At 46.2% G+C, this 14,297-nt stretch overlaps 1 protein-coding gene across 1 annotated transcript in view; it reads left to right on the top strand.

Annotated features, from left to right (window-relative positions):
* The first annotated feature begins 10,626 nt into the window (after positions 1–10,626).
* Positions 10,627–14,297, top strand: part of Hadh (hydroxyacyl-Coenzyme A dehydrogenase) — a 38,683-nt gene continuing 35,012 nt past the window's right edge. The window contains exon 1 of the mRNA NM_008212.4: positions 10,627–10,852. Coding sequence (NP_032238.2) covers positions 10,721–10,852 — 132 coding nt within the window. The 5' untranslated portion in view covers positions 10,627–10,720. The remainder of the gene's footprint in view (positions 10,853–14,297) is intronic.

The raw sequence follows: 14,297 nt of genomic DNA, 5'->3' as shown, positions 1-14,297 counted from the left end.
TGCAGTTATTTACAGGTCATCTTGATGCAACCGAGCACACAACTCCATGAACGGGGACAACCCTGCTTGAGTCCCTCCCCACCAATTTGTCTCCATTTTCCCAACCAATGCACACCATGGACACTCTACACGGTGTGATTATAGACTGTGCTCCATCTGTCTCCCCAGGCATATTTTCCCCCTCCATCTGGTCCTGAAGGCTGTGGGGACACAGTGTGTAGCTAGCTTAACCCCTGATGAAAAGTAGCAACCTTGGCTTCTGGTAGGCAAGTTTCAGACCTGGCTCTCTCCAGAGATGCATTCCTGTTTCAGCCAAGTTATTTTCTGAACCCATATGCAAAATAAGGATAAAAGTGCAGTCGTAGGGATGCAAATCAGTTGATGCAGTTCTTATTGAATGTGGGTTTGATCCCCTGCACTGCATAAAACTGGATATACTGGTTAGTTAGTTAGTTAGTTAGTTTTGTCACTTTGATACAAGTTAGAGTCATCTGAAAAGGAGAACCTCAGTTGAGGAATCGACTCTATCAGATTGGCCTGTACAAAAGTCGGTGGGGGCATTTCCTTGATTAAATATCGATGTGGGAAGATGTGGTGGTTTGAATGAGAATGGCTCTCATAGGCTCATATGTTTGAATGTTGACTCTCAGGTGGTGGAAGTGTGTAGGAAGGATTAGGAGGCATGGCTTTGTTGGAGGAGGCGTGGCCTTGTTGGAGGAGGCGTGGCCTTGTCAGAGGAGGCATGTCACTTGGGGTGGGCTTTGAGGTTTTTAAAAGAACCCATCAGGCCCAGTGTCTCTCTCTGCCTCCTGTGTATGGAACAGATATAAGCTCAGCTACCACTCTAGCACCATGCCTGCCTGCCTGCTGCCGTGCTCCCTGGACTCACCCTCTGAAACTGTAAGACCCCAACAAATTCTTTCTTCTGTAAGTTGCCTCTATCATGGACTCTGTGTTCACAGCCATAGAAGAGTAACCAAAACAAAGGGCCCAGCCTGCTCTGAGTGGTGCAAGTTGAGCAAGCCACGGGGAGCAAAGCCAGCAGGCAGCACTCCTCCAAGGCTCCTGCTTCAGTGCTCCAGGCTCCTGCTCTAAATTCCCTTCATGATGAACTCCACATTCTAAGATGAAATAAACCCTTTCCTTCCCAAGTTACTTTTTGGTAACTGTGTTTATCGCAGCCAAAGAAAGCAACATGGAACACAGGAAATGGGGCAACAGACCTGTGATGCCAGCACACATGGAGACAGAGCCAGGGGGAACAAGCGTTTAAGGTCATCATCGGCTTCACCACAAACTTATATTTCCTTGGTCATGGTGTTTGTCATAGCAACGGAAAAGTACAACCAGTGTCCACTTTTAAGGGGGGGGGGGTTAAACATAGATGCAGAAATTTCCTTCACACTTTCAACTGAAACAGTGCTCAAGCAAGGCCTTTAACTTACCCTCACACTCCTGGCTAATCGACATAAGTGTAATATCCAAAATAAATTCAGGACTACCCAGTACCTTCCCCCTTCAAAAGGACTGTCCAAACTGTACTAGCAGACCAAGTACAGAATCAGATAAAAAAGCTGGCTGACTAAACAAATATAGAAATATAGTTTTAACGGTCAAAATTACTAAGCTTCCAAAACAAGATTAACAATCCCCCTGCCCAGCCTCACACTAAAAACCTCAAGGACAGACAAAATGAGAGTCAACCTCTACAAACCAACCAATGTCTAGAAAGGTTATTGCCTACTCCAATTAAAATAAGCCAAACTACCCTGGTGCCTATATCTGGCCCTTACAAAGTTATGAAAAGTGTGTTCTTTCTTTGTTCTGGGTCTCTCCTCCGGCCTTCATGCTGAGAGGGGGTTCCCCAACCTGTTGGATAAGTAAAATCCTCATGCTTTTTGCAACGATGGTGGTCTCTGTGGTCTTTGTGTGCATGAGGGTCTTTTGACAAGCTACAACAGAAGGAGGACTAGAGGGACTGAAGTTCCTTCAATCCCAAGTTACTCCTGAGGACCAGATCTTCAAGTGCCATCAACAGTAGAAACAAACAAACCAACAAACCAACAAACCAAAAAAAAAAAAAAAAAAAAAAAAAAAAAAAAAGTGATTGATTTTTGGCTACCTCCATGATCTCAGACTCCCATAAGGAAAGTGTAACAAGGATTAAATGATCGATATGTTTATTTAATAGTCCTCAGACATTATACTTAACCATATGAGATGGGCAACTATTGCTAATATTTTCCTAAATATCTGCTAATATATTACTCAATATTCTGATTCTCTTCTTAATAAAAAAAAAAGGTTTTTTTTTGTTTGTTTGTTCACTTGTTTTATTTTTGTTTTCCAATTGTGAAATATTCTTTGTCTGGAAGAGTCCTTCTTACAACTGTCAGATGTCCTTCTGCTCCCTAACTGTCCCTGTTCCCTAATTAAAGGCAACCTCTTGTCAAAGTTACAGGTTTGGAAAATTATTCAGAATACCCAAGTCCTATCCCTGGGGACACTGCTGAATTAGCCCATGAAAAAGACTCACTGGGGTTATATTTCTCTCATGGATTGTCAATTAAATGCTGATGTCTGACTGTGGGCTCAGCAAACCAAGCATGGGTTTCACTCTGGTTTGACCCACGCTGTCTACCTCCATTAGACATTTCATCTGGTTTTGCCATTTTTGGTCACACAATAGCAAAGGATGGCCAAAGGTAAAGTGGTTTTGACCTCGATTGCTGACTCCGTACCCTTTGCTGCCTTCCTGGGCGTGGATAAGCCCCTGGCAATGCATGGCATTCGGGTGAAAGCAAAAGCTCCGCATGCAAAACCCTCCCCACATGTATAATGCACCCCACATGTATAACGCTCTCTGATTGTGTGACCCTCTCCACATGCGTCATGCTCTCCACATATGTGAGGCTATCCCCAAGTGTGGTGCGCTAAGTAATGCTCTCTCTGCAAGCATGGTGCTCTCCATATGAACAACATACACCTGCATATATGATACTCTTCACATATAAAATGTTCTTCACATGCATGCTGTTCTGCCACACCCACTCTAGTGGAAACTGCGTGACAGGCCCAAAAGCTTGGAAGAAGTTCTGAGGTAAAAAGTTTCACGGAAACTAAGTCTCCTGGAGCCTTGGCATCCTGTAGCACAGATACTCCAAACTTGTCCTGACATTAGTCAGTGAATGGATCTGTGTGCTTTCCTTCAATATTGCTGTATTATAAGTGCCTCTAAGGATTGATTTTGACATATAGCCAAGTTAGATTAGCCTCCACCAGTGTTCCAATATCCTAGGAAATCGTTGAGCCGACCTTGGGCTTTGATTTTTGTAAGAATGCTACTCATTCAGATGAAAAGCCTCCAGTGTTGACAGACAGTGAAAGAAATCAGACATTACAATTTACTGGAATAGAGCTAGAAATCTCAGGGCTAGTCTACAAAGTATACTTAGAACAATAGCTGAGTCACTCCCATACACAGGAATTTACAATGGCCTAAGGGGAAGGTGGATTATACAATAGTCTAGAATTGAAACTATGGCGAGGGCATGAAGCCCTTGCCCCTGGCTTCTAAGAATAAACCAACCTTAGTTGGGGCTGCTTTTTAATCTCAGTTGTAAACACTGCCTGGTTCCTGTTAGGTTTTATGTATGCATTCCTCTGTTTTGTTGTAAAAGTCATTTTGCATCAGATAACTTCAATGTACCTTGGATGGCCTTAATGTATCACTTAACTTCCTTGTCTCCTTCTATAATATAAGTCTGATGCTCGCTTTGAGACATTACATTCAGATCAACACTCCCTTGTGTTCACGTCTGTTTGTCACCCAGCCAACTCCTTGCCCACCTGAATACCAGGACCCTAATTACCCTCGGGTTGAGGGACCCACTGAGTCCAGTCCACAACACTGTTCTAACATGTATCATGCTCTCGTTCCACATATATGATGCTCTCCACATGTATAACACTCTCCACATGAGTAACACTCTCCACATATATAACAATCTCCACGTGCACGATGCTCTCCACATATGTAATGCCCATTGCTATCTGCCCATTCCCCACTGAGAAGCGAGGGCACTTCCTAAGGAGTATGGGGTTATGAGAAGCATGGGCCCTTGCCTTGGAGTAGGCTCAGCTCCGGGTCTGACTTGTATTAGGTAAGCTTGTAAGTGGCTTTACCACTCAAAACCCTGGCTTCCTCACCCTTAGAGGATAACATGAAAGCCCCGAGAACTGCCCTGGTGACCAAACAGCTCTAGAACCTGAGCCTTGAAAACACACACATTCCAATTCCAACACTTTCTGTCCAATCCCGGCTACGTTTCTTTATCTGGGCTTCAGTTTCCCTGTGTATTAAAGAAGGCTACTGCCCAGACCCTTTGTTCTCCAGGTTGGGAGCAGCTGGATGGGTTCCCCGGGAGGAGGTGTCCCCGCTGCACGTGGAGGGGAAAGGATTGTCCCCAGGCTTCTGACCCTCAGTTCTCACCTTTAGAGTTCCCTGAGCCCCACCGCCCCACTTGGGCAGCTCCGTGCGGGCTTTCCCGCCTCTCTTTCTACATCGTGGCCTCTCGGGTCTCCAGGAAGAGGAAGGGTAAAGACTGACACCAGGGGTTAGAGAGACCACGTCTACTTCCAGGCGCTCTTATTTGGGCCTGAACCCACAGCGCCTGACGCAGGTCGCAGAGGACATCCTCAGACCTTGGGCGCATGGTCCCGGCACAACCTTTCTTCGTGAGGACCCCAGAGCCCTAGAAGGGAGAATGGGACATTGTATGTAGCGCCCAGGAGTCTGATTGCAAACGAACGCCCTCTCCACCCCACCCTAGGCGGCGCCACCCTTGTCGCCCCTCTGCTGCGTGTGACCCCAAGGGCTTGGGCGATTGTGTCTCCCTGAGTACAGTTAAAATTGTGTTCGGCTTAAAAAAAAAAAAAAAAAAAAAGAAGGCTACCTCGTGGGATTACCATAAATATTCCATAACTTAACTCACCCAAAACACCTAGAACAATGGCAAACATCCTGAACGGCTGAATGTGTGTTGGCTGCTTCCATGTGCAACCATTTAACACGAGCAAGTCAAGTGCCATCAAGATGGTGGAGAGGGAAAAGACTCTCGTTACCAAACCTAATGACCTGGGAGCCCACAGGATAGAAGGAGAAACCCATCTTCTGTAAGTTGCCGTGTGGCCTTCATGCGTGACTCGTGGTATGTAAGCACACACAAGATAAATGTTGAAGATCAAAAGTAAATAAAAGTTGCTCAGAAAGGTGACTCCCTTCGTCGCTCTTCTTCAGGAGGCTGAGCGAATGACTCGCTTTCAAAGCACAAAGGTTTGTCCACGGGAATCTAAGGAAAACAAATCCAGAGTTTCATTTGTAAAGATGTAGTGCATAGCTGTTCCCTCCTTGGGGGGAATGGGGGGTGGGGTGGGGGAGGAGTTTGCACTGCACCACCCTCCCCACTGGCCTACTTGGTAATTCTTTTCTTTTATCTTGACAAATGGTTTAGAGAAAGTCAGCTGAGAGCAGTCCACTGGCAACAGCTCAGAGGGCCCACCTATGAGCTATGAAACGGGAAAATCCTGATCTATAAATCCCACAGCCACGAGGGCACAGGTGAGATATGCGAAGGCTTCGAACCTTTAATCCAGACTGTACCAACCCTACCACGCACCACTGTATTTCCTGTAAATTCACCTTTAAGGTTTTGTTTTGTTTTGAATTAAACCACTTTGTTCCCAAGAGATCTTATGTTTTAGGTTTCCTAAACGTTAACTTGTGAGTTGGAGCCATTGTGCTTCTGGGTAGAGAGAAAGGTTTCCCAGGTGATTAAAGCGCAGCTGGCTTAGGGACAACAGCAGACAGGATAAGAAAACCTGCAATAAGAAACCTTCATAATCTGAAGTCAGCCGTGACCCTTTTCCTCCAAAAGCTCAAACTGATAAAATTATTTGTAAAAATAGCCCAAGTGTTATTCAAACGCTCGGCTCGGCTGTCATTTGGAGGATGGTCTCAGTGGGCTGTGTGAAAAGAGAACTCTGCTTTCTCAAACTTACCACATTTCTTAATTATGAAAATTAATTTATTTTCATGAAACCTTAGGCAAGGTCAACCATCATGGATTCTTCAGTAAGTGAACCTTCAGCTCGATGTTCTCTGGGTTTTGCTCTTGGAATCACAACTTTTTGTTTTCTGATGGTCTTAGGGTTTTACGGCAGTGAACAGACACCATGACCAGGCAATTCTTATAAAGGAAAACATTTAATTGGGGCTGCCTTACAGGTTCAGAGGTTCCCTCCATTATCATCAAGGTGGGAGCATGGCATCATCCAGGCAGGCATGGTGCAGGAGGAGCTGAGAGTTCTACATCTTCATCTGAAGGCTGCTAGTGGAAGACTTCCAGGCAGCTAGGATGAGGGTCTTAAGCCCATGCCCACAGTGACATAACAACTCCAACAAGGCCACACCTCCTAATAGTGCCACTCCTTGGGCCAAGCATATACACACCATCACACTGATATAGGAAAGCTAAAACCTATTCAACAAAACAAGAAAGACAGTATCATTCTCATTCATTCCCCCAAAGCCAGAGGTCATTCTCTTTCCATAAAGAAACAAACAAAAAATTACAACATACTCAATGAATTTGACCCCCTGATCAATGCTTTTGGCTGTTACCAAATCCTGCCCTTCTGTATATGTGCAGAGGGAAGGCTGTCGGCCCAGCTTTCTCTGCCTGGTCACCACCATCACCATGGGTCACAGGGTCTACTAGTGCCTGCTTTGATATTCTTAGAGCCCACTGGCTGCGGTGTCAAATATGCTGCTTTTGTGTATGGGGCATATGTGTGGGTATGGGGGCATATGTGTGGGTATGCCCATGCAATGTGTAAGCAGGCACATTCAAGAGTACACACGTGGGGGCCACGGGTTAATGCAGAATGGTTACCTCTTGCGCGCACCCGACTGGCCAGCAAGAATGACGCTGCAACAGGATCTTTCTGCACACGGTTATTGGGAGAGCTTGATTGCAGAGGCGAAGAGACCCCAAGCCCAGAACTGGTGCTGCTTATATAGGCCTAGGAGAGGCGTGTCTCACACCCGGATTGGTAATGCATGGGTTATGCTTACCACCTCATTTGCATGTCTCATGCCTGATTGGTTAATGTCTCTCTCATCTGATTGGTTAACTTGTCTCTCATCTGATTGGTTAACTTGTCTCTCATCTGACTGGTTAACTTGTCTCTCATCTGATTGGTTAATTCTCAAAACCTCATCTTGGCAAAAAAACTTTACTGCCTATGTATGCATGGTGGCCAGCGATAGCCAGTGCCACCCTGCAACGGCACATGTGGCTTCCCACAGTTACCCCTGCCACTCTATCCCTCTCTGCTTTCTTCAGGGATACAGTCTCTCACTGAAGCTGGAGCATACCGATTGGCTACACTGGCTGCCCACCAAGCCCCTGGGATTGTCCTTTCACTGCCTTCCCTGGGCTAGGATCAGAGGCACAAACTGTCAGAGCCAGATTTTTACATAGGTGCCTTTTTACATAGGTGCCAGGGATCTGACCTCAGGGTCTCCTTGCTCTCATAGCAAACAAACACTTACCCCCCAGCCACCTCCCCAGCCTCAAACCATGCTGCTCTGCCTTCTGTGTTCTAAGTACTACAGTTATCCATCTATGTGACCCACAGAGACTGCACTGTTATCTACCTATTGCTCTGTACCAGGCCCTTCCTTCAGTAAAGCAACCAGGACCCTGGCTCTGCAGCTGGCCTTCCCTGTGTTTTATTGGGGTGTTGGTTTTTTTTTTAAACAGAGTCTTGCCATGTAGCCCAGGCTGGCCTTGTACTCACAGTCCACCCGCCTCTTTTCTTTACACAGCACCCTTGTTTATCACAGATGGCCTTGGATTTGAGAGTCACTAGGGAGTACTACAGTAGTGTTTGTGGGTCCTCTTCAGATGCATACACTAAAACCCAATGTAGAAGTGTTTAGGGATGGGCCTTTGGGAGGTGATTGGGTGGGCTAGTGGCTTAAGAAAGAGCCCCAGATGGTTCTCTTTAGAGCAGTGGTTCTCAGCCTTCCTAATGCTGTGACCCTTTAATACAGTTCCTCGTGTTGTAGTGACCCCCTAACCATAAAATTATTTTATTGCTTTATAACTGTAGTTTTGCTGCGGTTATGAGTTGTAAGTATTTTTGGGAGAGGGAGGTTTGCCACAGGTTGAGAACACTGTTCTAGAAGGAGGGCTGTCAGGGTAATGTTCGTTATGAGATGTGACTTAATAGACTTGCTTACACAAGCGGGGCTGGAGTGTCCATCAGTGGTGCCTGCCACTGGACAGGCTGAGGCTGTCACAGCCACTCAGTCTGCGAGGCTGGTTGCATCAGCAGTCCCAGTCTGGCTGAAGGCCTGGAGGAGCCCTAGAGAGCCTGCACTTCATCCCATGTTGGAAGGCCTAAGTTAGGTGCTCATGTCAGGGAAGGATGACTGCAGCAGCTACAGCAGAATAGAGGAATTCTCCAGCAGGAGAAGAAGGCAGGCAGGCAGGAAGTCTATTTTTTCTCTCTCAGATCACTTTATATCTAGGGTGCACCCCACCCCCACTCTGTATAAGGTGCTGCCCACTCAGGGAGGACATCTTCTCCCCTCAGTTAACCTTTCTTGGAAATACCTCCATGGAGTCTTCCAGAGGTGGCTCTCTTAGTCGGCTACAGATTCATTCCATTTGACAATCAATATTCACCATCACACCCTTCAACCGTCTGCAGATACAAGGAACTATCCTTGAGCTAAAAGTGGGTCGACATCAGAAAATGAACCTGATGGCACCTTGACTTGGGTTTGCCTTGCTCCCAGGAGACATTTGGGGGTTTTGTTGTAGCAGCACAAGTGGATCAAGACCCATTTATCATTCTTTCCCAAGGAAAAGCAGAGATCTGAAAACGTACATTACCTTGGGTGTGAGGTACACATGAAATATTACAACAGAGATATCATTTGAGAATATATCATAGGGCTGGAGAGATGGCTCTGTGGTTAAGAGCGCTGACTGCTCTTTCAGAGGACCTGGGCTTGATTCTCAGCACCCACATGATGGCTCACAACCATCTCTAACTCCAAGCTCAGGAAACTGATGCCCTTCTCTGGCCTCCTCGGACGTACATCCATACAGTGCACAGATAATACACTGGTGAGAAGAAAGAAACAAGAAAGGATGAAGAAAGAAAAGAAGGAAGGAAGGAAGGAAGGAAGGAAGGAAGGAAGGAAGGAAGGGAGGGAGGGAGGGAGGGAGGGAGGGAGGGAGGGAGGAAGAAAGAAAGAGAGAAAGAGAGAAAGGGAGGAAGAAAGAAAGAAAGAGAAAATTATAGTATCACAGCACCAAACTTGGATTATACTTCATCTTTCCAAATGACAACTAAGAGTTGCAACCCTCTCATCAAGCCTCCTGGAAATGTGCTGTCCTCTCTCAGTGGCAACTCAGCCATAGGGGCCTCTCCTCTCTGTCTTGCATCTTTCCTCAGACTGCTGTACACATTCCTTCCTTCCTTCATAAACGTGTTCATTCTTCAAGCTGTTGGGTTTCTGTGGGTAGCCTTCTACCTCCGTTCCTAGTATCTTTTATTTTATTTTATTTTTGTGACTTGGCTGGAATGTAGCACTCAGTAGGCTTTGCTTATTTTGAAGAATTAAATATAAAAATAAGATTCAAAGGGTCAATGCAAAACATAGCCCCTGCTTCAAAGGGAGTGCAGGAGAGTCTCTTCCCAGCCACATGCAAGAGCCCGAGGCAGGGAACAGGCATGGAAACAATTCTGAAGGACAAGGTTCACTGCTGACAGAGTTACATAAACTTTTTATAGCTACAGAGCAAGAAGGTCATAAAGCCATCGGCTTACAGAACATTGCTGAAGACCCTGGGCAGGCAGGTTACAGTGGAACAAGTAATTCTTTTCCTAGGGTTTTATGCCGGTGTTTGTTTGTTTGTTTTTGTTGTTGTTGTTATTGTTGTTGTTGTTTTAACTGTTTTAGTTTGGGACGGATGGGAGCAAGTGGTCTGCTAGGCAACACATTGCTTAAGTTCGATGTAACCTAAGTTAGATACAGAGGTGGGTAACTAGAAACAGCCCGAGAGAACTTGGACTCGAGCTCTAACATTCAGACAGGAAGTTAGTTTTATTCTGCAGAATGTGAGACACAGATGAGACTTTTGCAGGGAGCTTCATTGCACACAGGATTAACTATCATTTCTTCCAGTGGGGTGAAAGGCGGATGGCTTTCCTCTGGACGGTGAGTTTGGGGGCACCAGATGAACGCTTAGAAGTAAAACCAGCAGTAATTCTGTTATCACTAGCACAGTACTAGGCAGAAAGTTGGCCAATAGCCAGGCTTTCCCTTCCTGTGTTCTCTATCCGGGGTTACCGTCCTCATTCTAAACACAATTCTCACGATCACAACTCCAGCCCACCAGATTGTGAAGGCAACTACAGGTTGTCTCTTGGTGGGTCCCTGCTTTGCCGGAGTCCATGCTGGCCTGAGTCCTGGCACCGCCCTCTGGGGGGGGGGGCGGGGTGGACCTGCAGCTTGTGCAGGAGGCGGGTGGGTGGGGCGTGTTCGAGGCCCCGCCCCCAACGTCGCCGACCCCGCCCACGACGCTCCGGGACCTCTCGCGCTGTCCCCACTGCTCCTCCTCGGCTGCTGCACTGAGCTATGGCGTTCGTGACCAGGCAATTCTTGCGCTCCATGTCCTCCTCTTCCTCTGCGTCGGCGGCCGCCAAGAAGATCCTGATCAAGCATGTGACCGTCATCGGCGGCGGGCTGATGGGCGCCGGCATCGCGCAGGTGAGCGGGCCTCGCGCCCCGGGTGTGGTGGAAATAGTTTGATGAAGTCCGAGAAGGTGCAGCATGCTTCAGTGTCCCAGAACTACAGCCTTCGGCCCGATCCTTACGTGCATGCTTCTCAACTAACTGCCGGGCCGGGGAAGGCTCGGTGGAGCGCGCTGGTGCACGCGTGCACACTGGAGCTGAACTGTGCACAGTTGTGCGTGCAAAGTTGCAGAGTGTTTGCTCACTGCCTGGATCTGACAGGAATCCGCTCGCCAAGACCTGGGCTGCGGTTTCTTTTAGTTTTCCTGATAAGTTTTTTCTTTGTTCTTTCTTTCTTTTTTTCTTTACAGTTCTTTGGGTGTTGGTCTGGGCACTTTTCTTTCCAAGTGTCCTGCCTCTCCCACAAGTTTCCTTCGTTGGCCTTCACTTTTGTAACAGTTTGGAAAGTCACCTAGTGGGAGTTTGTGGAGTTGCTGGGACTCCGCCCAGGCCTGGGCCAGGAAACTTTGACCTTTGACCCAGTGCCCGGTGCTGAAATCTGCGTGCTTGTCCAGCTCTGAACCTCAAGAGAGTGGGCGACAGAGATAAGCATAGTTTATGCTCTGAGACGTCTCTAATCTCTGATCGGCTTCTGTGGGACTTTGCCTGGTGCCAGCTGAGGCACAGTTCAAAATCAACTGTGCAGTTTGGCTACTGCGATGTCTGTAGTACCATTTTCTCTTAAGAGTTAACTTCCTACACACAGTAGAGAGCTCTGATCTTTTTCCATGAACTTGCTATTATATTCGTATCTTTTGAGGCCTTTGCAGTTTGAGTGTTGTGGCAGTGAAGGGCTTACCTAATTTTAATTAGGGAGGGTATTCGCAGGTCAGTGTCTTTTCCCAACCAAATGCACACTTGCATGCTTGCTATTTATTAGCCTTGACTGCACTTCCTTCCAAAGTCCATTAAATTAAACAACAAAAACCATACATGGCTATGCTGGAGAAAATATAGCTAGTCTGCTGTATCCCTCTGCACCACAAAAACTCAAGGCTGTGAGGAATGAGATTGGTTGTCCAGGTCCAAGAAAAACAATGTATCCCTTAAACAATGTTTAAGCAACATCTTATTAACAAGATAATAGGGTTCTCCTCCCCTCCCCCCAAACTGCTTTGGATTCGAAACTAATTAGAAAGCATCTAGCAGCTTTTGCACAAATGCAGGATGCTGTGTCTTGTGGATGCTGTGTCTATCCAAAGAAAGTGTGTTGAAGCACGGGAAGCACTTAGAATTAACTGGGTAAGGTGCTCGAACTTTGACCTGAGACGAGTGGATTAAAGTGATTGACAAGGATGGGCATCAGGGATTTGTGGATTAAATACTCGAGCAGCTGGATCAGGGAGTTCCTATGGAAATGTAAGCGGGGAGAGGAAAAGCTATGCAACTCCTAGCAGAACTTTTTGAATAAAAGTGTAACAAACACCCACCATCTAAATAGTGGGCATTCATAAGGAACAGCCATTCCTCTGGGTCACTTTAGGTGACCATTCTGATCCTGCAGGGGAAACTGCTTTCCTGATTAATAGCTCTACTATGTTCCAGTGGTTTAGATGGTCCATTTCTTATACTTGGCCTTGCAGCAAACAGTTCTAGTTAGTGCTGTCTCCTTCCTTCCTTCCTTCCTTCCTTCCTTCCTTCCTTCTTTCTTTCCTTTCTTTCCTTCCTTTCTTCTTTCCTTCCTCCCTCTTCCTTCCTTTCTTCCTTCCTTTCTTTCTTTCTTTTCTTTCTTTCTTTCTTTCTTTCTTTCTTTCTTTCTTTCTTTCTTTCTTCCTTCCTTTCTTAAAATTGGAACTCAGTTATAGTTGCAGACAGTTGTGAGCTGCCATGTGAGAACTGGGACTTGAACCCAGATCTTCTGGAAGAGGAGCCAATGCTCTTAACTGCTGAGTTATCTCTCCACCCATCATGCCGTCTCCTTTTTGAAAAAAAAATCCATAATGGACAGTTTTTGGTTCAGGGTAGTAAATCTTTTTTTTGCCTCTGGTACCAGGGATGAGTGATGAATTCATGTGCTGAGCGCAGGCAGTTGGGCGATCTGCATGTTGGTGAAACAGTAAAGCAGTTGCTTGGTCTCTGCAGTTTCTCTAGAGCAGAGGGTCTGTAGGAATATGGAAAAGCAATAAAGGAATTAACTGACACACACATAGCATATAGCTCCAAGAAGCCAGAAGTGTCATTGTGATCATTGGCACCATTGCTGCCATCTGTCCTCTTGTCCTTTTAGCCTCAGGCCCCTTTTGTTCCTGATCTCCATGTTGAGGCAGGAGCCTTGGGTTTAGGTAGGAAATATCTTGCTTAACCCTGACACAGATCCCAGCTGACAGACAGTGCAGTTTGCTCACGAGCTGCTGAGAAGGACAGCACCTTTTATTTAATTATTCCACCCAAGTGAAGCCATAAAAGTACAAACTCGAAGTAGCATCAGGGTTACCCTGCATCACACATTCAGCTGCCATTTCTTCTGAACTCTATGAAATGGTCTAAGTCAGTGGAGAGTCTGTTTGTAGTTTTAACTAATCGGCGTGTTCCATTTTGTGCTGAGTGGGATGGAAAGGGGTGTAAATACATTTTGTACGCACCCAATGCATTTTATCAAATAGTTAAGTAATTTTAGACAAATGAGGTCCAGGGTTAGTTACATTTAGCCAGAGTATAGGCCATTAGTGATTGTGTACCTTCTAAGAGTGTCTACATTGCCTGCCCTTTTTTGTTTGTTTTAAATTAAAAAAAAAACAAAAACCCAAACCAAACCTCTTAGCCTGCAGGTTAATGTTTAAGAGCAATGACTTGTTTTATGTGTTTGCCTGTGGCTCTCACTGCTGATTTCTCTTGAGGCAAAATGGCTTGTATCATTAAATGAACTTTGAGTGGAGACAGATCGCTTTTTGCTTTGTAGAGAGAGAAAGAGGAAGCTGCAAGCTGTGTGCTTCTCAGGTTGATAGAAGAGTTCTAAGCACGGCTTAGCCCACTGTCTTTGTAAGAATTGTCCAGAGCGCTCATACACTTCATTACATGACTTGTGTGCAGCCACTGGGCCAACCAGGAATAAGGTTTGAGAGACTTTCTGGCACAATGTGGTCTACATCTCACACTTTTGGGGGTGTGGAGAATATTTGAACTTGTGAAGATCAGGAGTAAGTTCATCTGACCAAAGCCACCAAACGTGTGTGGTTTGTGTGCCTGTGTGTATGTGTGTTTGAACATGTGTGTCCTTTTCAAAACGCAAAGGATGTGCTGGCTAGTCCCAGCTCTCTTACATGGAGATGGGAGGTGATGACAGCAGAGTCACCTAGAAGCTAGAAGACCAGCCAGCCTGGAGTATGTATCATGGCAGAAGCCACAAGAGAGACCCTGCCTCATGGTAGGAGAGAACCAACTCCCATACGTTATCCTTTGCTCTTCTCATGCACGTGTACAC

Source organism: Mus musculus, chromosome 3 (genome assembly GCF_000001635.26).
Source record: "Mus musculus strain C57BL/6J chromosome 3, GRCm38.p6 C57BL/6J".
Lineage (NCBI taxonomy): Eukaryota > Metazoa > Chordata > Mammalia > Rodentia > Muridae > Mus > Mus musculus.
Note: the sequence above shows the minus strand (reverse complement) of the source record. Positions and strands in the feature narration are given on the sequence as shown.